At 46.2% G+C, this 24,611-nt stretch overlaps 1 protein-coding gene across 1 annotated transcript in view; it reads left to right on the forward strand.

The window, feature by feature from the left end:
• Positions 1-22,790, forward strand: part of ACVR1 (activin A receptor type 1) — a 43,278-nt gene extending 20,488 nt beyond the window's left edge. Inside the window, exons 2-10 of the mRNA XM_052675429.1 lie at positions 1,920-1,996; positions 4,815-5,069; positions 5,253-5,470; positions 8,434-8,533; positions 11,064-11,210; positions 13,228-13,503; positions 16,293-16,490; positions 20,685-20,815; positions 21,524-22,790. Coding sequence (XP_052531389.1) covers positions 1,920-1,996; positions 4,815-5,069; positions 5,253-5,470; positions 8,434-8,533; positions 11,064-11,210; positions 13,228-13,503; positions 16,293-16,490; positions 20,685-20,815; positions 21,524-21,658 — 1,537 coding nt within the window. The 3' untranslated portion in view covers positions 21,659-22,790. The remainder of the gene's footprint in view (positions 1-1,919; positions 1,997-4,814; positions 5,070-5,252; positions 5,471-8,433; positions 8,534-11,063; positions 11,211-13,227; positions 13,504-16,292; positions 16,491-20,684; positions 20,816-21,523) is intronic.
• The last annotated feature ends 1,821 nt before the right edge of the window (positions 22,791-24,611 follow it).

Raw genomic sequence — 24,611 nt, forward strand, 5'->3', positions numbered from 1 at the left:
GCTGCAGTGCCTGCCTGGGCCGGGCTTGCCCTGTGGCAGCAGGTCAGCAGGCCTGGGTGGATCTGCCTGCTGCCACCCCTTGGGGATGTGTCTATGGTGACCCATAGCAAACTTCCCATTTTCTAATTGTGCTTTTCTGTAGGTGAAAAAGTTGAAACAAGCAATGTTTTTCCTTGCATGCTGATGGTAACATGCACGATACTGTATCCTGTTTGCAGCTGTGCTGTATAGTAAGCCCTGGGTGGGATGGAGTATGTCACAAAGTGCCCAAGGCACAGGCACTCGTGTTCTGAATGCCATCTAGTGGTAACTGACACTGCAGTCGTTCTCAGCACTGGGCGTGCCAAAAGTTTGCAGTCAGATGTCAACAAAGACTGATCCACGCAGAAAGGAAAATAAATGGTACATGCTATTTGTTTGCTGCTTTCCAGTTCATCTCCTTTGGGATTAAATCCCACTCTCTCCCCTTGGGAAAAGTTCTCGTGGAGCAGTCCCTGTGCTGGACCCTGGGCTGGCTGCAGCACTACGTACCGGCTGCTCCAGGGCAGCTTTCTCCTAGCCTGCACCTTATCCATGAGTGCTCGCTGATTGTGCTGCATGCAGCCTTACTTGTGTTTTGTGATTGTTGGAGGTGAGGTACTGTGTGTTGCAAGGTCTTTTGACAATGGGAGTAGACAGGCAGAGTGGGTGCAAGCAGTGGGAGGTGGGTTGTGCCAGAGGCAGTGATGCTGGGTGCTGCTTGCTCCTCCCTTCAAGCAGAGAATCTCAGAACTGGAGCACACAGGGTCACAAATCCTTGACCATGTTAACTGGTCACAGAACAATCCCTGACATCTTTCCAAAACTAATCTGTGTCAGGAAATAAATACAGAAATGATTTGGCTTTAGTCACCAAGCGCGCAGGCAGCCTGCTAATGGTATGAAAAGGCAGCAACAGAAGATAGCTGACGAAAATTGAAAAATGTTGGTACTGTCATTTTTCTGTCTGCTGCGTTGGGATGCAGTGTGAGTAAGTGAATGTAAGTGCTGCTTGCCAGAGGCACAGCAGCAGCCCTGTGCCTGCTCACCAGAGCCGTGTTGATGTGGGTATGCTCCCTGCTGCTGTGTTGTGTTTGGGGCTGGGGCAGGTGGGTGGTTTGGAGTTAGAGACCCATACGGCTGCTTGCCATTCTTTGCTGCTCTCTGCAGTCCCAAGTTCTCCACCTCTGAGACGACCCCTGCTATAAAGAAGTTCCTTGTCAGTAGCCTGTAAAATAGCTCTTCAAAGTGAAAAGAGAGCTTTTGTGTTCTTGTAAGGAGCAAGTATCCTGGAAAAGGTTTGAAGTATGTGAAAGAATTCACTCCTTTATTTACTTCCTTAGAGGAGCCCGTGCCTTTGCTGGGAACACATAAATTCTTGCACAGGACGTGGGTCAAGCAGACGGAGCTGGGCTGGCTCTGCCGTCCATGCAGTGCTTTCTCTGCCATCCAGTGCCGGTTGCTGCTGGTTGAAGAAAGTTATTCAGCAGTTTCGGCTGAGACCATAGTGCAAACAGTGCAGTTTTACACAACTTCCTTTGAAGTTCATAGCAGTTTAACTCTTTAAAACCTGGTTGGTAAAGCAGATCTTCTATGTTATATGCCTGCTTGCTGCTGAAAGGTTGCATGCTGTCCTCTTGGCACACTTTGGCTACATGCTACAGTTGCAAATTATGCTTCTGTGACTATACAAGAAAAGTATAAATCTCACTAAGAAACTGTGGTAAAATAGAAGTTTTGTAGATGTGGGAAACGACTCATTTAGGAAATGAGACCAAACTTGGTCGTCCTGCACTTCATTTATGGAGTTGATGGGAGATGTGGAGAGGCACTGTTTTGGGGTGGTTACACGTGGAGGCAGTGCAAGTGTGCCCAGCTCTCACGTCTGTCTCTTCCTGCAGGCCTACAGTGACAGATGGAGCCATGGCTCTCCCCGTGCTGCTGCTGCTGCTGGCCCTGCCCTCCCGCAGCGTGCAAGGTGAGTGCTGTGCTGGTGATGGCGGGGAGAGCTCTTCTCAGCACTTGGAGTTGCTTCAGAGCCTGCTTTTTGCCTGCTTGTGTACAAAATCTACAGCATGTGTGGTTGACATAGGGCTTAGCAGGACCTGGGGGGTGAAATGGGAAACCTTACTTGAATGGCAAAGTTTTGAGCAGCTCTTTGCAGCACAGCGGGCTGAGGTGGAGTTGTGTTACTGGGTTGTCCTCTGGAGGGCTCTCATGTCTGGGCTGTTCAGCACGGCGCTTCTTCTTCTCTGTGGCAGCTCCAGTCAGCTCTTTGGAAATGCTGAGTGACTCCAGTTGTTGTGTGCATGTAAGGCTTTCAGATGTGCAGTGCATGTAAGGTTTGCTTCAGCAAAATGGAAGAAGGGTGGTGGTTCACCTGAAGGTTTCTCGATGGTGTGTGATAGCTGCTTCCAAAACTGCCTGCTGTCAGCGTGCAGGGAAGGCTTTCTGCCAGTGACTTCCTCAGCTGTGACTGCATTCCAGGTGATGTGTGACATGCACAGAGTATCTGCTGTGGCACATAGGTGCTCTTTGCCTTGTCAGGTCCTTCTGAAATCCCCTGAGTTTGTTCTCAAATATTGATGCAAATAACAAAAGCGCATGATGACTGGATCCTTGGAAAAGACTGTGAAGTGGGGAAATACATGTGTGGAGGTTTGGTGGGATTTTGTGTTTACAAAGCAGAGATTAAGGCACGATCAGAATAGGAAGCAACTCTAGACAGATCTTAGTGGAAATATGTTAAACCATTGTTTTTGTCCATACAATATATTCTTTTAAAATAAAGTTTGATAGCAGTTTTCATGCTGCACCTCCGCGCTTGAAGTACAGCTGGTTCTTTTCAAATAAGATGTTAGAGGCTTTCAGAGCCATTAAGGAGTGTGGAGCAATGGCAGGCTGGGCTGGGGCTGTGCAGCGCTCGGAGCAGCTGTCTGGGGGCTGTGGTCCACTGACCCGTGCCAGCTGAGTGCACAAGGAATGTTTTCCTGTTTGTGAAGTGCAGCTTCCTGTGGAAGTGTCTGCAGAAGAGCCATGCCAGCTTTGTTTGCTTTATTCCTTCCCTTCTCCTCTCCCAAATTTCCTATGGCGCATTTTCTTTCTCTGTGCACTTAATGCTGCTGTTCTCTGGGGCCCTGTGAGGGATGGATGCTGACCCTGTGCTGCCTGCTCACCTGCTGCCCTGCCCCCATCTGCTCCCAGAGCTGCTTAACACTTGTCGTTTAAAAAGAAAAGCAGAATTGTTGTTTTTAAATATTGTGACCTTTGTGCTTGAAGTCCCTGTCATGCTGAGAGTTTTCAGCAGCCCTGGGCCGGCTCCATGTTGGGTTTGTAACCTCTTCGCATGCTTCGCCAGTTCCCCCGCTGGGAGTGGGTTGTCCTTAGAGAGGAAACGGAGACTTTTTGTGCTGCATGTTTTGACTTTTTGTACGTTTGTTTAGTTTGTCGTTTGCTGACCATATGACATAGCTGACATAGCATTTATTTTGAGTCAGAGCTGAAGAAATATCAGTTAGTGGTGTTGCTGTAGCACAAGTGAGACGAGGTGGCCCCGTGCCTGTTTCCTTGGCCGCTTGGGCGGGAAGCGGAACGTTCCTCTCAGTGGAGAGAGCATCTCTAAGTTGAGATGTTACAAGGAATGCATGCAGTGTATTTTTCCACGGGAGAACGTGGTGAGGACAGGCAGCCCTTGTGGGTGGCGTTATGCACGTGAGGATGTGTCATTGTGGTGCAGCATCCAGCTCATGAGCACCTGCCGGGGCATGGCAACCACTGCTGGCCCTGTGCAACCTGCACGGGCTGTGTGCTGAGTGGCACTGCAGGGGCATACCTGGGGGACGGGGGTGGGTGGTAATGCACTGCGAGGCTGGGAAACCAGCTGGGTAAACTGAGGAGCAGTTTGGGCATGAGGAGTAACTGTTGTGAAGGAGAGTGTCTGTGTTCCCAGCTCAGAGGTTCTTTGCCAGAGGGGTGGCTTTCTGCTCTCTGGCTGGTGCAGGCTGCCCTAGGCCTTGAGGGGTCCCTGGGTGGGAGGTGGGATAGAACAGGATGTGAGCCACAGGGGCTGTGCGTGCACTGAGCAGAGTGTGGGCTGCAGGGAAGCTGGCTGACTTTAGGCAGTTCAATAGTGGAAAACTATACTCATGTATTTGTTCACTGTGGGAGGGCAGAAAAAAAACAAGAGGAAAATAAACAGAGTTCTATTCCCAGTGGGCAACCTCCAATGATAGGCTCTGAAAAGTTGAACACGTGGTGGCATGCTGCTGTGTTAGGAACATCTGTGTGCTTATGGCTGGAAATGTCTGCTAGAGCTGAAAAAAGAATGTGAGCGAGTCTGCTGTAAGAGTCCATGCACCCAGGGAGTGTGTGCAGGAGCAACTTCATCTGTGTTGCCCTGAGCAGAGCAATGCAATTGAGTTTAGCAAATCTCCTTTACAGTTACGGTTGGTTTCTCTCTGCTAACTGCCCTTGTACAGACAACACTTCCATACTGTACTCCTGCAGTAGTGCCTGTGGGATGATGTAAAGCTGAGCCCTGGGAATGTGAGTGCTTGGAGTGGGCAGATAAGACTGGTATTTCTTCAGTGGTGCGGGCTGGTATCTCTGCCTTGCTGAATCAGATAAATGGGTATTGTTAGCTCCTACTTGGTAGTTCCTCTGTGATAGCTGCAAGCAGTATTCCTTTCCTTAAACAAAGGATTTTTATTGTCTTATTCTATGGAGATAACTAAATCTCTCTGTAAAAGTAGTTACAGAGTACGGTGTGTTTTTTCCTCACCTCTCCCTTTTTGCAGACGAGGAGCTGAAGCTAAATGAATGTGTGTGTGAAGGCATGTCATGTGGGAATGGAGACCGCTGCCAGGGCCAGCAGTGCTTCGCCTCCCTGAGCATTAACGATGGTGCTAAGGTTTACCAGAAAGGCTGCTTCCAAGTCTACGAACAAGGGAAAATGACGTGCAAAACTCCGCCATCTCCTGACCAAGCTGTGGAGTGCTGCCAAGGATACCTGTGCAACATGAATATCACTGCGAAGCTGCCCTCTTCTAAAGGTGATGGTTAACTTATAAAGAAGGAATTCTGAGCAGCTGAGTCATGGCAGCACACTTTGTGCAGGTGTGCTGCTGTGTAAAAGCCTCTCCCAGTGTGAGTGGCCACCGAGCAAACTGCTGGTTGTGGAAGTGTTTTCTCCAGGCGTTCTAACGTTTTTTCTTTTGTTCTTTCTCTTTTTCAAGGGCAAACCCTGCAAGGGGAAGCTGCAGGTTACAGCATGGAAACGCTGATCATCGTTATACTGGCTCCAGTGGTAGTGCTGGTAGTTTTCTCTGTGGTAGCTGTGCTCATCATCCGGAGAATACAGAAGAACCACATGGAGAGACTCAATTCTAGAGATGCAGAATATGGCACAATTGAGGGACTCATTGCTTCAAATGTCGGGGACAGTACATTGGCAGTAAGTAACCTTTGTGAATGGTAAAAACTTTGCTTCCAAATGCCCTCACAGCCCCTCCAGACATGGCCATGGCTTTATGCTGCCAGCATGCCATTTAAGTGTCAGGACTTGTGTGGGGATGTTACTGTGTTCAGAAGCCACAGTTTAAATGAAACTTAAAAAAAACACAAAACCCAAACCAAACAAAAAACAAACACTTTTGCAAGTATAGTCTCCTTGACTTGGAGAGTTGCTGTAAGCTCTAGTCAAACATTTTCTGGTTCTACAAACAACATCTAAAGCCACTGAGAAGCTTACATATCAGCAAAACAACATTTGTACAGTTTTCAGGTAGCCTAAAGTGATATGGAAGGTGTAAAAATGTATTGTGATTTGATGTTTCAATGACAATTTGAAAGACTGAAAAGGATGTGATGATGAGCAGAGAAGAAAATACAGGTTGTCTCAACTTAAAACTTCAGATCTGAGTCCTGTGAACTTGCTAAGTGGAGGAGTAGGAAATCAGTGAATTTTTTTTGACAGAGGAGAGTAGCAGCACTTCTCATTTCCTTTGGACATCTTGTTCAAAATTTGATTTTTAAAATGTTTCAGGTCACTCAGTCTATGGAAAATTAACATGGGGAAGTGTTTCCTTGTGAAGTTTTGAAGTGTTATACCTTGGCCTTATTTTAAGTAACAGTAATTGAAAATGTTTCCAGCAATGTTCCCATCAAAACTGAGCATTCATGGCTTCAGGAGTACATTGAGTGTTACTGAAACCAGTGCCTTCCTCCTGAGCTTGAAGTATTGGGTGGTTGGTGTGACTGCGAACAGGCGCTCTGTAAACTGCAACAGCTTTTGTCACTGCTTCAGCTCAGCCATAATTTACACTTGGTAACTTCTTTTTTTAATGTCTTTGGCTCTCTTGGAAGGCTTGATTGTTGGCCTTAAAAGAGCCGGTTTGATGTGCTCCCCACACATTAGGCAGGTATGCAACGTGATCGTCTGTAAGCACTGTCTTCCAGCTCTTATCTCTTATCAGTGCAAGACCATTCCCATTCCAGTTGCAGACCTTTTGCCTCTTTATTGTTTCATGATCCAAGGAAACAGCAGTTAAAGCCTGGGAGAAATAAATTAAAAAACTTTCTTTCAAAAGAAATTGGAGAAGTTGCTGGCTGTGAAGTTCTGGTCTGCTGTCGTTTTGTTCACAGCTGTGTAACTCTTGTAGCTCTGTAAGCATGGTGTCTCTGCCTCTTGGTGCTGGTGATGTAAACAAAAAATAGATATTGGTATTTCCTTGTCTGTACATGTTCACCTGCACAGGAAGTCTTTCATGTTCTGGATTTTTCATGTCAGCTGTGGGATCTAAATCTCCGGTTCTGTTACACTAAGTTTGTTTGCATTTAGGATTAGTCTCCCTAGTGCAGTAAATACAGCCCTAAGCTGAGCTTCCTAATGCAGAATAAAAGAGCTGTGGCCTCCTCGATCTTGTTTTTACAGTCATTGATGTAGATAAGATAATGAGCTCTGTTTCCATCAGAAAAGCAGAACAGCAGTCTCCTGTCACTATTACACAATCTTTTCTTGAGAACTCACTAAAAAAATTGTGAGGAGAAATGAGATTTCATTGGATCTAGTTGAAGCCCAGCAGTGCAGCTTCCTGAAAATGCTTTGTGGTTGATTGGGCATATGGTTTTTTTTATCCTGTTTTCCTTTCTACGGAGAAAAAAAAGCTCGGTAATACGGAGCAACCAGGTGCTAATACTTAGAACTGTATAGGAGTCCTAGCTATAAAAGTAGCTGTGTATTAGCATTTTTTGTAGGCTAATAGGATTTTAATGTTCAACTAGAATTTTCCTAACGTTTGTTTTGAACAGAAAGCTCTGCAAAGCACAGCCCTTCCTGAGCCATGCGTGGAAGCCATTGCTCCCAGAGCCCTCTGTTTTTGTGCAGTGCCCTGACAGCATCTCCCTGTTCTGTCTTCAGTCGTGTGCCTGGCTGGGCACCAGTGTTTGTGTGCAGACACAAGTTAGAGGCTGTTGGAAAAACAAGTTGTTGCATGTTTCTGTTCCAGACTCCATCTGTGGCTGGGTTTTTAAGTATAGAAGTTGTCAGCAGCTCTTTCTAATGCATGTTTATTCATGGGGATGCATAAAGCAGACTTAGGATATGGGATCCCCAGGTCAGTAGATCTGAGAGACAAGCTAAGCTCTAGACAGTGAAAGCCCACTTGCATGGGTGTGCTCTTGTAGTCATCTTCAACAGGAAGAGACCACAAGGAGCTGGAAAAATAGGTAAGGCTCAAGAGAAATGTTGCTTCTCCTTCTGCTGATTACACAGAGGTGAAGGTGTGTCTGAGAACTTAGGTCTCATTGAAGCGGTTCAGATTATTGCAAGGCCTAGAAGATTTGGGGAGGGGGAAGGAAGTTTCTCTTTAAAATAAGTGACAAATGCACATTTGAGATGAGGAGCTAAGAAGGATGAATTGCTGAAAAACCAGAGGAGGCAGAGTCTGATGGCAGGATAGATTGCATGCTGCAAGTGAGCATCCAGGTTCACGTGCACTAAATGTCATGCTCTTAAAATAAACAAATGCTTGTCTGGAAGAAAATGATACTGGAACAGAAAATAAAGGATAGGGACAGAATAGGAAATGTGAGCGTGAAGCAGCGCTTGATTTGTTCGCTATTCCTTGCTGAGTTGACTGTAAAATTTCTGAGATAAATTGGTTACACGCAGCTTTTAGTTCCTCTCTCCTCTGGTATGCCTGGGATGGCCTTTGCAGTCGGAAAACCCTGTGCAGGTTTCTCAGCCCTCTGTAAAATGGTGGCTGCAGCGTATTCTGATTCTGCATGGCCACACTTCCCCATGTGTCTGATACTACCAATAGCTTCAATTTTATGAAGAGATGCACCTTTGTGTATTTAAGTGGAAAAAATGCAGTTTAGTTTACATAGTAAAATTCTGCTCTTGCTTTTGAACAGGATTTATTGGACCATTCCTGCACATCTGGAAGTGGTTCTGGACTTCCATTCTTGGTGCAAAGAACGGTGGCTCGCCAGATCACACTTGTGGAGTGTGTAGGTCAGTAGAAATCTTGTTTGCCTTGTGCTGGGTGTGGGTAACAGATGCAGGCAGAAAGCTCAGTGTGCATCCTAATTGTTCCTCAGTTGTGCTTATGAAACTTTTCATGCTTCGGCTTACAGAATGCATTTCTGCTTTGAAAGTGGGATCATCCTTTCAGATCTATGCAGAAGACAGCAAATATCATCTGTGCTTTATAAGGAAAAATTTGACCTTTTTTCAGGAAGGTAATGCTAGAGAATACAATTGAGGAGCATTTGAATGGGCATCTTGTAAGCTAGATGCAGTGTGTGTTAAGAGAAACAAATGCCATTTGGAGTTTGAAACTGTCTAGCACATTTGTAGAACAGTAAATGGTGTTCAGTTAGAAGGCTTTAGAATTGGAAAATGATTGTTTGGATTCCAGGATCTGGAGCTGAAGCAGCTAAAATAACACTTACAAAAACGTGATTAGAAGAGGAGATGCAAATAATGTGAATTTAAGCAGCTCAGGCTGCAGAAAGCAATACCCTGGGAGTCTGTATTCCTTTGAGTGTTCTCGGCAGCTGGGGATCACAGGAAGGCGGCTGCCACCAGCCTGACTTTCACCTGGAGACCCTGCCTCAATTCCTGCAAGGCCTCTGCTGCCAGGGGGCCAAACCCCCTTTTTTGTGGCTTAGGGTGTCAGTTGGTGCCATGGTAATGTTCCTTGCAGCTTTCCACTCACACTAGTATTTTCAAAAGGGTTTTTGCTGGCATACTTAAATATTTCTGCCCCTTCTGATATACTTTGTGCCCTGCTTCTCTGCGGTTGCTTTGGGAGCGTGCAGGCAATGATGTATTGGTGCTGCTCTGTCCTTCCTGAAAGAGAAATTCTTTCTAGTAATTATTTTTTTTTAACCAGGTGTAAGTAACTGTAAATAATTATTTCCTAAAACTCCTTTTGATCTTTTTGCAGAACTTTAAGTGTGACATTAAGGATCTTTTACATTTTCCTTGAGCCTGGGCTGACTTTTTGCTGGTGTTTCTTTGCTTCTGGCCTATAGCGTGCCTTGAGTAGGCATGTGTCCACACTGTCATTAAATCTTAGTCTACGTGTTGAGCAGTTCCTCTTCATCAGAAGCCATAGAATATTATATGCACAATGATTTTAAGAGGTGTGTAGTCTGGTGTAGAGGTGTGTGTGTCTTGTTGGACTGATGCCTGCTCCTGAGGTAACACAGGCTGGTGCTATTTCCAGAGCCTGTGTGTGTTTGCCTACATGGCAGAGCCAGGTGGGAGCACTTTGCAGGAGTTCTCTTCTGGGTGACAGCGTTAAGATGTCACTGTTGGCTGTCTGTCTGCAGCTGATCTGTATGCGTCCCTCTGGAACACTGAGTGGCACAGCCACGAAGGGCAGAATTTGGGTATTTACAGTTGTCAGTTGCAGCAGAGTGTGTTGTGTGAACACTGAGGCTGTGGTGTTGTAGCTGTGCTGGAGATGATGATCAGGAACTTAGCACTGCGCCTTCTCCAGGATGTTGCTTTGCTTCTGGGTGTTTAATAATTTAGGTTTAATTATTTTTTGGGTAGAAAGCTTGGGATGCAGACAGTGTGTCTGATGTTTTGGTGATGGTCTTCAGTGTTCTTTGTTTTTTATTGCCGTCCTTCAATTTTATGCCTGGCTATGCTTACTGCTTTTGCAAGGGAGGCACAAAGGCTTCCCCTGGTGTTTGTGTCCTTTCTGTCCTCCTAACCTCAGAACTCATGGGTTTATTTTAATTGCCTACAGTGACCTGTAGTACATTGCCTAAGTCACTTAAGCAACAACAGTGCTGTCATTGCTGGCAGTGGAATCATTTCCTTGCCCAATACAAACGCTGGATGCAGTACTGGTGTGCAAGGAGGAGAGAGCTGTATTTATCAGCACGTGCAGCCTAAACATACAGCACTAAACAAGGGACAGTGGAACACACTGTGTGTGTAGAGTAGTAAAATGTTCTGCAAGGTGCTGAAGTGTCATCAGTGAGCTGTGACTGAGAGTAGGTTTTGTTGAGAGAAGTGGGAATTCAGAGTCAATGCTCATCGCTTCAGTTTCGTGCCCTGACTGCTTCTGGCATCATGGGGCTGAGGTACCCCCACTTCAGGGAGTTGTGTGACGTGTTGTTTTCTTTCTAGACAAAACAGAAAAGGAATGACTGCAAGGAACGCGTTGTGGGGGATTTTAGAGGCAAATATGTCAGATTGCAGAGAAAATACAAGTTTTACCGTGTCCTGTAGATTTGTTCAGCTGTGGTACAGCTGACACCCACAGTGTTTGATGTGTGTGCATATGTACCTCTGTGTATGCATATTGGCAGTAATCTCGTGCTGTTGTTAGGAACTTGGGTTTAATAGCATATGTGTCTCTGCATGTTGTCCTGGTAATATCACATAAGGTGAAGGGCAGTGATGAGCACTAATTCTTTAGTACCCATATTTGGGAGACTGGATTTTGTCTGCTTGGCTGCTTCTGTCCTTAATCCTATGAGGACTGTTAGTTCACAGCTCTTTGTGTTTCCTCCCTGACCAGGAAAGGGCCGTTATGGAGAAGTCTGGAGGGGTCAGTGGCAAGGAGAAAATGTTGCTGTGAAGATCTTCTCTTCTAGGGATGAAAAATCCTGGTTCAGGGAAACTGAATTGTATAACACTGTATTGCTGCGGCATGAAAATATTTTAGGTAAGTAGAATAATTGTATTCACATAGTTGACATGAAGGTAAGTTAACCAAACAGTTGACTTATGTGACAGTTCTGTGCTACTTTACATCTCGCAGTTCTCAGGAGCTAACTCTTGTGTTTGTATTCAGTGGTTGAAGGGAATTTTAAGCAGAGAGACTTTCAGGAAGGTGCTGAAGTCTGAGTCCCATAAATGGAGGAAGTGTCCCAGCAACTGTGCTTCATTGTCCTGCAGAAATGCAGGACAGTCGAGTGGATTAATTGATTGTTGGCACTATAGCATGTAGAGAGGGAAGGAGGTGCCACTGCCCCTCCTGCTGAGGGTTCAGCCTTGCAGCAGTTCTTGCAGGGAGGTGAAATGGTGAGGAAGAGCATTGTGCAATGTATAGGTGAAGAGGTTCTGGTGGGTCTGGTGTTGTTACAACTTGAGTTTACCTGGGAGGACTGAGAGGAGAATGAGTGGGGAGGAGTTTCTCTTTTCCCTTGTGCCTGAATAAATGGACTCGTAGCAGAGTTTATTTTTTGTTAAATTTGATTGTTCTGCTCAGAGCTTGAGTCAAACTGGTGAATCTTCTTTGGTGTTTAAACTTCGGTTATGGTTGCCCTTTATCTCATTTCCCTGTAAATAGTCAAGTGTGATGATTTCTAATCTTGTGCATCCTTTGAGCATGTGTGTTGAGTCCAAGAGCTTAGGTAAAAAGGGCTTTTGATGCTATCAGCTGTGGCTGAAGCTGTTTTTATTCAGCTGGACACAGGCTTCTCTTCTGGGGAGTCACCTTTACAAATAAAAGCAACACCCTGTCTTCTGCTCGCTGCCTTACCTCACCCACAGTCTGTCGTCAGACATTTTTATTGGGGCTCCTTCATCTTTCCTGTCTGAAAATATTCCTTGGCTCTGTGGCTCGCTCTGCTAGATGCTGCTCTAATGTTTCCTGAAGCAATTCCTTTGTTACTACATAAATAATTTGGTGAACTCCTGAGATGTGAATTGTTGAACTTTCCCAGAGAGCAAGGAACTTGACTGAAATTACATTGCATGTTTCCCATGTTCCTCTCTTAGTGTTTCATCTGTCTTGATGACTGTCAAATTTGCTGGCTTTAAACGCTTGTCATCTATGATATTGTCGTGCTGTGGAGAGATCTGACTCCCAGAAGAGTGCAGTGGGTGTTCTTGCTGACAAATGTCTTACACAGGCTTTTAATAAACCCAGTTTGTTCCTCTGGCTTGAGAGCAATGCTTCTGCTGCTTCTTGGCCAGCGCAGCTGAGAGCACAGCAGTGTGCTGATGCCAACCTCAGAGGTAGCAGGAAAGGAGCAACGCCTGACCTTTGGGTGAAGTTTTAAGAACTCATACTTTCAGAAACAGTCCTTGAGGTTCATGAGCTTAGAAGAGAAATTCCTTTGTCCCCTTCTAGCAAGCAGTTGTTAAGTACAGCCCTGATGTGTTCAGGTGCTCTGCCTCACTTCACTGTAGAAGTGGTGTGCACGCAGGTTGAAGTAGAACTGCTGTAGCTTGGTTTTGGAGTGCAGATCTCACGGGACTGCCACACTGCCTGTAGCCACCTGCTGTGCTTGCAGCACAGAGCAGTGCCAGCTGTGAGGGCTGCTGTGCGGCCACGGCCTGTAGCCCATCAGGTGGCTGGGGTGGTTGTGGGGTGGGATGGGCTTTGTCAGTCTGCTCGATCTGCTTCGATCACATCGAAGGACGTGGTGCTTCCCGTGGGACTACAAAATGTGTTTGTTTTGGACTTCAAAAAATGTATGGTCCTGACAAGTAATTGTTTGGCGTGACTCCATACAAAGACATCCTTGTGCATGGACTTGACCTAGAGTTCCAGAACGTATTACCACAAGGAAAAAAAAGAGTTAATACCTGCAGTCTGTTTTCAGTGCTGCATCCTGGAGGTCAGGTTTCAGTTCAGTTGAGTTTTAAAATGCACAAGAGGCCTAGTTGTGTCGGTTCTTTTCTTAAGGAAGTCACTTAGTCACTCTTTTTCTCTCTTTTTCCATCTTTTCTAGGTTTTATTGCATCCGATATGACTTCCAGAAACTCTAGCACTCAGCTGTGGTTAATTACCCACTACCACGAGATGGGGTCCTTGTATGACTACCTGCAGCTCACCACCCTGGACACTGTCAGCTGCCTGCGGATAGTACTGTCCATAGCCAGTGGCCTTGCACATTTGCACATAGAGATATTTGGAACGCAGGGGAAGCCTGCCATTTCTCATCGGGACTTGAAGAGCAAAAATATCCTCGTTAAGAAAAATGGACAGTGCTGCATAGCAGACTTGGGTGAGTTCATTTCGGTGCTAATGCACTCTGTGTTCCTGCAGCAGCCAAATATATTGGGTAACTCCTACCTCAAATAGCCTTGAAGGAAACTCAGTGTGAGCGTTATTGATGTTGCCCTGAAGGTCTGGCAGCCGCTAGGTGGCACTTCTAACTTAGAGATGCTGCTGTGCAGCTGCACGGCTCCAAGGCCCAGGGCAGAGTTCACAAACAGATGGAACGTTTTGGATTTGTCTTGGTCTTCTGTTGCTGGATGCCACTCACAGATCTACGCGGGCAGCGGTTCCAATGGTTCACATCATTTCTGATCCTTCAAGTGCCCTTCTGTTTGTGTGCTCACTATTCCAAGCCTGTAGGTCTCCAAGATGCCTGTCCAGTTGTGCTTTTTGCCCAGGTAACTCAGTCGAGGACAGAGCCCTCCACAACAGCTGGCTTGAGGCGTCAGGCTGGTGGGATGGCTGTGGCAGTGCTCACACCAGCAGGGCTGTCTGCAAAATGCTTTTGTTTTTTTTTTTTATAAACAGAAGGGAGAAGCATTGGAGAGTCGTTGCCTATCAAAAATTGCAGAGGAATAGTTAGTAAAACATAGAGCTGTATGTTGAAAAACAGAACACCAGGGACTGGCTCTTGATTCATGTTCGTACCATGAGCCAGCACGTCCTGGCGTTGATTAACACTACACTAACCGAGTGAAATCCACTGGGTGATCTACCAGGTCCCCCCAGCCCAAGTCATACTGTGGTTTACCTGGAAGCCTTAAAAATCAGAGAGATTCTCTGAGCAAGGACAGTCATAAACATTTCCTGAATAACTTTTGTGATGGTAAAATACCTATATTTTAAATGTTTAAAAATGCAGGCATGTATTTGTCGTGCACTTTTTGCTTCTTATGTGTAAGGAGGAGAGTTAGCAAGTATGTCCTAGCTATGCAAAAGCTCTCATGAAGTTCAAGGACAGATGTCAGTGTTGCTTCAGTCTGTCAGTGCTGTTAGGCCTGAGAAAGCTCTGCCCTGTAATTGATCTATTCTGCTTTATAAAGCAGTTCTCGTACATGGTTGTAGATCACATATGCAACTTTATAAAACTGTGGTGTAAAGCTTATACAAAAAGAAAAATTAAGAAAAAGCTCAGCTCTCCTCTTGCTCCATCACTGAACTCCTCCCTTCACACTGAGCAGTGAACCTCAGCTTGAGACAAGAGCTTGTATTTGTAAGGAAGGTATGAAGAGTACTGACAGAACACATCTACTCAATTTCTGTTCCTGGAAATATCCCAGCATAGTGACAGTGATTCTTTTGGCAACCTGAATGTCGGTGTGTTCCATCACTTTTTCCATTTTTTCCCTGGCACTTTTTGTTCTTTAGAGGGTTGGTATCTTACAGTAAGAGCTCGCTTGGTTTAAACGTGCAGTGGGGTGTGCTGTGGTGAAGGGGAAGTGAAGCAGTGCGATGTCTGTCTTCTGAGCAGCACAGATGCAGCAGCACAGATGTCACTGTGATGAGGACTGATTACAACATGGCTGTCTCCTGACATGATTGCAACACGTTCTCAGTTTATGGTGTACTGGATGCTGACTCGCATCCCTCAGCCCTAAACTTTGACCCATCAATCTATTGAATCTGTTTTGCCCTATTTGGATGGAACATTATGAATTTTACCAGTGTCCTCCAGAGTCTTGACATGTGTAGAGGTTGCCAGGAAATTTGTTTTCTAACCTCTGTTTCCAGTGTGTGAGATCTGAAGAGAAAAGAAAAAAACAACTAGGACAAAAATGATTTTTATCTGGAGGATAGGCTGTTCAGCTCCTTCTCTGAGTGGCGATGGGGCAGTCAGTAGATAGCATGTTTCTCAAGGTGCCAGGAGCGTTTTCTTAGCAGTCTGAAGTCACTTGAATTGCAGGAGAGGATTTTCCAGATTTTTGTTCCTGTGAAGTACAGATTATTCTTTTGGTAAGGAAGAAAAGTAAAATAAATGGCAGGTGAGCTGATGTTTTTTGGGCCTGAAGTAAGGGCTTCTTAGTTCCATCTGAAACAGTCGTGTTAAATGGAAACAGTAAGGAGTTGCTGAGGAAAGCCAGGAGTCCGTGCCTTTTCTATTGCTTAGTTATGTCATGCACCTGTAGCTGCTCAATTTGCAGTGCTGGCTGTTTACCATGGCAAAATGAGTACTTTGTGCGTTTCCGAATTTACAGTAAATTAGACCCTCACATAATGTTCTTTGCTTAAATGTTTGGTAATTAGTAGAAGCCTGGTGGAGTGGTTTTGGCTGACTCATTTTGGATCACTTGAGGATGTTTATTTTTCAAGATATTACAAATACGGTGGCTTTTATTTTCCAGCTTTATTTTTTAACTTGTGTATATCTGTCATGCAGTGTTTTTCTTCTCTTCTCCCACAGCTCAGATGCATCCACCTACCCAAAAGTTCTATAAATAAATTTGAATGCTGGGTAGAATTGTTTTCTTCTCAGTAACAGCTGCCCAGCCTTGTGTGTATACGTGCCTAGAGCGCCGGTGACATCCAGTGGCTGCAAAACATTTAGTTCTTACAATAACAGCATTTTAGAGCCGTGCAATAGCGTGTCTAATAGATCAATACCTCCTGAGGGATTGCTGAGACTGTGGACACGAGGCTGTTTTTGAGGGCTGCTGTGGAACTGACCCAGTTGGTCTTCAGACAGCTGGACTCTGAGTTCCTTCTTTTTAAATGAACTGTCTGCTGGGTGTCGCTCCTGACGTGTAACTTTTAATGTCTGCTTCCGAAGGGGTTCAACAGTTCTTCTCTGTTGTCCAGGCCTCGCAGTCATGCACTCCCAAAGCACGAACCAGTTGGATGTGGGGAACAACCCCCGAGTGGGCACCAAGCGCTACATGGCGCCGGAGGTGTTGGACGAAACCATCCAGGCTGACTGCTTCGACTCCTACAAGAGGGTCGACATCTGGGCCTTCGGGCTGGTCCTGTGGGAGGTGGCTCGGCGCATGGTTAGCAATGGTAGGTGCTTGGGACCCCTGTCGTGTTTGCAGTGTGTTAGGCAAATAACTGGCTGCGGAGAATCTGCCACTGAGATGCACGGGGGGTGCAGCAAAATACTGCACCTCTAAGCCTGCTTGTTCTTGGCACGTTGCTGCCTCCTTTGAAGCTGCCGGTAAGCTGGGCACCGGAACGTAATGTGGAGGGGGGAAAAAGGGGTCCCTTCTGAATCCTAAATAATGACAAGGAATATTTTGTCGGATAGTCAACTAAACTAAAATCTTAGGCTGTGGAATCTGTGACCTTTTGTATGTGCCATTAAATCACAGTGAACGCTTTTGGGTGTCTGTTTACACAACAAAACCTAAAGAACCTAAAGAGGAGGAAAATGTAGAAAGTTAAGACGTGAAACAATTGGAATTCAAGGATGCTCTCGCTATACCAAGTGAACCACTCCCAGAGCTTTGGTCAGAGTACAATTCTGTTTTGTAGCACACAGCATTACATTATTTCATTGGCAAGGGAGTCTGAATGTAAAGACCCTGATGCTGGGTATCTGCTGATGTGATTCTTTGTCACTCAGAAGTCCTGTCTGGTTTTTGGACCTTGTTTTGTTCCCAAAGGACTTTGCCAAGACCCAAAGGAGAGAGAATGAGTGATTTTATTGGAGAGAGTGAGGTATGAATGAGCAGTGGGTGTTCAGAGGTGGGCTGCTGTGAGGTGTGATGGTGAAGACTGCTGGTAGCTCATCCAGTGTAACAAAGCCTGGCCCACGTGCCAGTGAAAGGCCAGGTATGTGCCTCGTGATGTTCCCCTGCATCATCTCCTCTCTGCCTTTCCTCTCTGGAATGCTGATAAGCTGCTGAACAAAGCTGCCTTGCAGATACAGAAACTCAGAGGTAGGCTCAGGCATGGGCTTGTTTAAGCCTCCTTATGAGCCTAGATGCTACTTCTCTGCTTCTCAAGTGACCTAGAATGGAATCTCTCCTAGAGCATAAGATCATGGTAATCGAGTGGCTTCAGAGGTCCTGCTCTTCTTTTTTTAATCAGTAACTATATTTTTAATATACTTTGTGTGTATTTGGTAGATAACACGTACAGTCCTATGTTGATTACCTCTTAAAATGAAAGTTCTGTGTAATGGTACGTATCTAAACGTTCCCATGCTGAGATGTGTATTTATACATGCAGTTGCAGTAACAGCAGTTCACAGGAGACCTACCTGAGCTAATGTTGAACTAGCGGGTTTGGATTGTGCTGGCAGCTTAACTAAGATAGCAGAAAGCTCAGCACAGACTGCAAACCTACGAAGAAGATAAGGAAAGGCTTTGGGAATTTACTTCAGGCCAAGGTTGGTGCTGCCATGGAAGCTCTTGTAACAGTAATGTGGGTACCTCGTGGCATTAGTCTTGCCAGTGAGTCTGAAGTTGGAGGCAGCAGTGGTACGAACTCAGCTGTATTTATTTCCATTGTTCTGTATTCCGGGCTGTTGCTTGAAAGTGATTACATTTCCTTGCACTGGTTTGAGGTGAAGTAAACATTTTCTCTCAGAAATCCAAGTGATTGACTGGGTGGAATTCATCAGATAACCCTGTCTGGTCTGTAACAAGACTTTGGTACTTGAAGTGAGCTTGCAAAGATGGAGGCAGCAGGGCTCATGTGAACTGAGTAATAAGATGTGAGGTGAGCATGGGGCAGGTGTGCCTGGTGCATGTGATGATAGGGCTTTGCTCTTTGTCCTAGGAGGAAGGATGCTTGCCATCTATTGCTTGGTGTGAACTTGAAATCTGCTCCATTTCAGCCTGTCTAAGTATATTCATTCCTGGAGAACCCAAGGTTGTTGTGATTTGAACCATAAATCTGTTGCTTTTCTTTGGTCTACAAGGCAACACCATGATTCTCAATGCTTTTCTGCTGTGGTTTAGCAGGAGGAGGAGCTTCTCCACAACCAAGAGTGCTTGTGTGCTGTCCTTGTGCTGCAGCAGGAGCCCCTCACTGTACATAAATATGACTTGAGCCCCCCAGTGGTGTTTCACTCTATGTCAATAGAGCAGTGGTTACACACGGCTGTGGAATGTGCTTCCTCTGCAGTGCAGTCTGTTCCTTAGGTCTTAGCTGTCATTTGCAATAATGTGGTCGTGTTTGATGTGAGACACCAAGCTTGGAAGGGCTGCTGCTCAATGGCACGTGGTCAGCGCTGTGCCTGCGGGGCTGTACCTGCAGCCTGGGGGTTTGCAGAGGTCCTACATTGCTCCAGCAGCACGCTTCTGCACACAAGATAAGCCTTCGTGTAAGTAACAAAGGATAAAAGTGGAAAAAACTGCTGCTCTGTGTGAGTTGCACTGCATTTGGTTAGCAAAAACCAGCTCCTCCAGAGAGAAAAGCGTAGGGGATTGTCAGTGACAGAAGTCATTAAGGCTGTCCTGAAAATGGCAAGCTGTAGGTTGTGCTTAACGACTTCGGGGCCTCTTGTGGTAAGAGGTTCATTTCCTTTCCTCTGGAAGTGGAAAGGGAAGCGTGTCACAGTTCAGGATGGCCATCTTGCTGGGAGGAGGAGTGTGGGTGAGAGGTGGCACTCAGTGCCTGTGCCAGCCAGCTGCTGCTGCAGCCAGCAGCCCTCCCTGGGGATCAGAGCACTCCAGTGACTGTTGGAGTAAGGCAGGACTTCACTGTGTGTTCTAATACTGTGCTGTACCTCAGGTAGCCACCTGTGTGTTCTCTTGTTGGAATGCCTGCGTGAGTGTAGGAAGCTGAAATAGAGCTGGGCTTGTTCAGTGATGGTCTGTCGGTGTCGTAATGGCACTGGCTGCGCCTCCAGGACTGCACCATGTAGCTCTGAGGGTTTGTGTGTGAATGGTGTGAAACCACTGCTGTCTCTGTGCTTCCATTTCAAACGATACTGATGCAAAAGAGCTTATTTGTGTTCTTGAATTCTCACAGACTTCATTTTGTGTTCTGGGAGTATGCAGGAGGAGGATGTGACCAAGACTTCAGCCCTTTAGGTGACGTTCAGTAGATGCAGTTAGAAGTTGCTTGGAAATGGAACGTGGCACACATGGCATGCATAGCTTGTTGTGAGTCCACGTGGCAAACCTGTGGCTGTCAGTGGCTCTGTTCTGGAGCATCCCTTGGGTAGCCAGGTCTTTGAGCTGTCTCCTATGTGAGCTAGGATTTGCTGAAGCCCAGTCCCCACAGGCAGATTTACAGGCTTTTACAGAGTGTCTGTGTGAGTTCAGTCTTAGTCTTCAGTAGAACAAGAGCATTAAATCCCAAGCGCTGTAGCAAAGCTTCTGAGAACTGTTTTTCTACTCAGGTGTGTCTGAAGTAATAAAAAATGTCCTGAATTTCATGTGTACCTGATTATAGGCCAGCTGCCGGGCTGCTAAACAGCAGTTTTAGCTTCATTCTGTCCACACTTCCACTGTACACAGAGGACTTCATTTGCTCAGTATTTCTCCAAGCTGCTGGTCCAAGTGCCTGACTTGAAACACCAGTTTTTAAATTGCTTTCCAAAGAAAGCTGAGCTCCCTAGATCATTGGTGAGCTCAATCCACAGCAGCAGTGCTGCACGCATGCCGTAGTGAGTAGGCAAAAGTCTTTTAGCCTGCTGCTCTTATGTAACCTGGGGGACGAAGCAGAGACACAACTTCTTGTTTGCTCACTTTTCAAGGCAGAAAATGCATTCAGATACCACAGCAAAGCCTATACCTGAAGATATGTGGTGCCACTTATTCTAAGCATTTTACTGTGTTGTAGAAGAGATGATTTTATGTGAAGCAGCAGCATGAGGGTCTGTAGATGCTGACATCCTTGCTGGACTCTTTCATGATGCGTGAAGCAATGCAAAGTGTGTCAAACCCATTGAAAACAACAGTGCAGATGTGGAAATTTGATGCTGTGCTAGTAGGAATCTCAGTTTTCTGGTATCCTGTAAACCTCCATGCCTTATGGAAGATGACTTTCCAGCAAGTGAATTTTACCTCTTACTTTGGCTCAGGCATCTCCAAAGTGGACATAGGTTTTAATTTGCAGAATGGTAGGAGAAACTCTTGCTGTGACAGTAAGTGCTGTCCTATGTTTTTAATGACTGTTTAACATGGAGTCTTAAAACTATTTTTGTGCTTCTCAGGCAGCTAGTTTGTGTGTGCTGGCTTTGCAGAGGTGCTCTTTCACTGCAGCCGTTTAATGATGCCTCTCTTGCTTGTATCTCACTAGGTATTGTAGAAGACTATAAACCACCATTTTATGACCTGGTTCCAAATGATCCCAGTTTTGAAGACATGAGGAAAGTGGTCTGTGTAGATCAGCAAAGGCCAAACATTCCCAACAGGTGGTTCTCAGACCCTGTAAGTGGACGTTCCTGCGTATGGTTTGTAGAAGCCGACCCCGTTTCTGAACTGAAGCCGTGCAATCTGCTGCCATAGCCACCCGAAGCTGAGATGATCTCAGTGCTACTTGCCAGGAGAAAAACCCATATAGGTTTCAGACACGTAGGTGTGGACCTTGATGTTGCAGAAGGAAGAAGAATTGAGCAGACTGTTAAATCTGAGCTATTCTCACACTGGCCCTCCAGTAATAAGAATTAATACTTGTTTTCACACGACTCCCCCTTTGTTATCACTCACTATCCAATGGTGTATACACGCAGGGGACATGCAGCCTGTTAGGCCTTTCTGTGGCTCATAAGCATACAGACTTGGAACAAAGTTCTGATTTCTACACTGCACCACCCCCACCTGCATGATAAGGGACTGTTCTCTCTGAAAGGCTGCTGCTGAAGTTTTCCTTCATCCCAGTCAGTCCGGACTCCTCAGACTGCTATTCTAAAATTACAATGGTTTGACACTGCAGTCAGCCATTGTCTTGTCACTTCTTCTCTTTAATTATCAAACTCTTATTTTTCAACACTCAAAGCTCATGTATTTGAAATACTTAACGGGTGATGTGTAAGGTAGTAAAGCCACGCCGTGTTAGGGCCCAGCAGCCCAATCTGTTGCTGCTCTGGACTGTGATTTGTGTACTCACGTGTGTGTTTTGTTCTTATTCTTTTCCAGACGTTAACATCTCTTGCCAAGTTGATGAAAGAATGCTGGTATCAGAATCCATCAGCGAGACTAACAGCCCTGCGAATCAAAAAGACTTTGACCAAAATTGACAATTCCTTAGATAAACTGAAAGCTGACTGTTGACCTTCTTCTTGTGGTGCTTTCCTGACAGGAAGGCACCTGTCTGGCTCAGAGGCAGCCCGGCCAGGCAGCTCATGTCATCGGTCCCCACGTGGCTTCTTCCAGAGGCAGCAGCTCCTACCAAGCCGTCCGCCTGGGAGACACCGGCACCATGCGGACTTTGCTCAGTGACTGCGATGGGCATTTCACAAACGGTCAAGCTATAAAGACTCATGCTGGATGTACTGTTGCAAAGGTAGTGGCCTGAAGGAAGACAGAGAAATCCTAAGACGAGATCAGGGCATTAAATAATGGCTTTGAACAGCTTCCCCCCCTCCCGTTTTTTTCCTTTTATTTTTAAATTCTCCTAATCGCTCCCAGGGTGAACACGCGGAAGTGGTAATTTTAATCAGCAATATTGCCTGTGCTTCTCTTCTTTATTGCACTAGGAATTCTTTGCATTCCTTACTTGCACTGTCACTGTTAATTTTAATGACGTGACTTGCCAAAAATACAATTGGCTGTAAACTGCGTTGATCCATGCCTGAATAATAGGAAAAGAATTTGGACAAAGGAAAGAAAACGTAACCGTCAGATTTTAGCTGCATTTTACGTGTACTGATGTTTACAATAATGCTGAACATTAGGAATTTCTCGTTTATACAAAACTTGCAAATTATTTATTACAGTGCACTTGCCAGTTTTTAAACTGTACAGTGAGTGCATAAAGTTAAAGCTTATTTTTATGTGGCCTCTTTCATGATTTTACACAAACGTTTTTGTAACACGATATAACCTGAAGCATAAATTGTTTTCTGTATTATCTTATTACAACTCAATAGTCACATCTTAAGTGCTTCACATTTGTAGGTGTGTGGTCTGTAACATATTTTCAGTTCAAATATGGAACATATATATAGCCATTACTCACAGGACAGCGTGTCCAGTATCTTACCGAGCTAGAGGAGGAAAGCAGCGGAGGAATTAACTAGAACTTTAGGTCATGAATGCTGTGGGGAGAATGCATTTTATTTCTTCTAAGCTATATAATATGCATTTAAACTCTGCCAGAAAAATAACTATTTTGTTTTAATCTACTTTTTCTATTTAGTAGTTATTTGTATAAATTAAATAGAATGTTTTCAAGTCAAGCGAAGGCGTTTCACTTCTCTTCCTGCCTCTTAGCCACGCGTGCTGCAGCAGGGCTGTGTCACAGGTAGGTGCGCTGGGCCGGCGGTGCAGGGCTGAGCTCGGAGCAGCCGAGGCTCGGCAGTTGCTGTGTGCTGCTGCTGGGCAGGCTCACAGGCACGTCCTGCAGGAGCCGCCCCGAGGTCCCTGCAGCTGAGCGGGGGGAGCCCAGCTGTGCTCCTGCAGAGCCCTGCCCGGCTGCTTCCCCCCATCCCGCTGCGTGCAGAGCGGCAGCCGGTCGGTGCGTGTGCTGTTGTCTGTTGGTGAGCTGCCTCGTTCAGGGCCTTGAGATCCTGCAGACGATCCCAGGAACTGACAACACGTCCGTTATGCCATGACGCCTCTGGATTCGCAGTTGTCAGAGTTCCCTTCTTTGCTGTGTGCCCAGCAGATCCCACTCTCCTGTTTCTCTGCGATTCCTCCTCCTCGGCCCCATCTCCGCTGCCCTGCACGGTGTGGTGTGTCCTTGGTTCCTGCTGTTTGGACTTGGCACTGCCTCTCGTTGGGTGCTGTGCCCCGTGGGGCTGGGGGCTGGCCTGGTGTGACAGCCTGCAGTCACCAGTGGCCACCAGTCACTGGATCTGGTAATTATTCCTGGTGAGGATCTGAGCAGATCTAATGCTGCTGCTGCCAAAATGTGGGATCTGATTTTTCTTAGTAGGAAGTCAAAGGCTCTGTTGGCTGAGTGTGCTCTGGTTTGCCTTGAATTAGTCTGGGTGTTCGATGTGTGCCAGGTGGGCCGTTAAACAACTGCAGCTGGGGAGGGAATCAGTCTGTTGGACTGGAGATGGGATGCGAATGGAGCAATAGGGTATGAATGGAGGTAACAGGGAGCATCTCAACCAAGATCAGCAGTGCTAGCGATGCTTTCTGGTACCAGCTGTTGCCCGAGGCTCCTTAGTTCTTGTTGCCTGGTGCACACGTGTTGCCACGTGCATCTGTGGCAGAGCTCTGCTGTCCTCTGAGTGTGGGTGGGCCGTCCTGGGTGGGAGAGCTGCGGTGTGATAAGCCTGGAGCATGGGCCTTCCCTGTCGGCAGAGCAGGGGTAACCTGCTATGGAAAAACAAGCCAGAAAAAGCTCAGTAACCACTCATTTATTCAGGCTTAGGTAGAGATTATCCAAGCAAGCTGCTGCCAGGGTAAAAATAAATTATTTTTTAATTAATTTTTTAAAATCTTGTTCAGTGCCAGGCACTGGCTGTGCCAGAGTGAGCCCCTGTGGTTGGAGCTGCTGCTGGAAGCTTCCTTCAGCGTGTGGAGCTGCCCAGGGCTGCTGCTGAGCAAACCTACCTGCATGCCCTGCAGATGAGGTGGTTTTGGTCTACGCTTCGTGAAATGTCAGCTATCATTTTCATTGGTGGACCTTCAGACTTGCATCAGGAGAAGCTCTCTGCGTGGGGATCAACGGTGAGAAGAGATGGGTCAGTGCTGTGTGTCCCCAACACCCAGCTGCAGGGAGTACAGCCGTGCTTCCAAATGTGCAGAAGTGGGGGGTTTGGAGCAGGATCCAAGGAGGAGGAGCTCAGTGCTGGGTGTGGGTCATTGCTGAGGGTCGGAGCAGCGGGGAGATGCTGCTGGTGCTGTCAAGACTGCGGGGGATGGGGGTGATACAGCTCGGAGCCTCCAGTGCAGCGTCTCAGGCCAGCACCTCCCCCAGCACACACTGTGCTTCTCCCGTGTGCTTGTTAATGGGTGTTCCTCTGTTCCTCCCGTAAAATATAATCTTCTAAAGGGATTTGGAGCGCTGATACTCGCACAGCGTGTTGTGCCATTTATTACTATGGCGATG

The sequence above is a fragment of the Tympanuchus pallidicinctus genome, unplaced genomic scaffold, assembly GCF_026119805.1.
Source record: "Tympanuchus pallidicinctus isolate F22 unplaced genomic scaffold, pur_lepc_1.0 scaffold15, whole genome shotgun sequence".
In the NCBI taxonomy this organism is placed as follows: domain Eukaryota; kingdom Metazoa; phylum Chordata; class Aves; order Galliformes; family Phasianidae; genus Tympanuchus; species Tympanuchus pallidicinctus.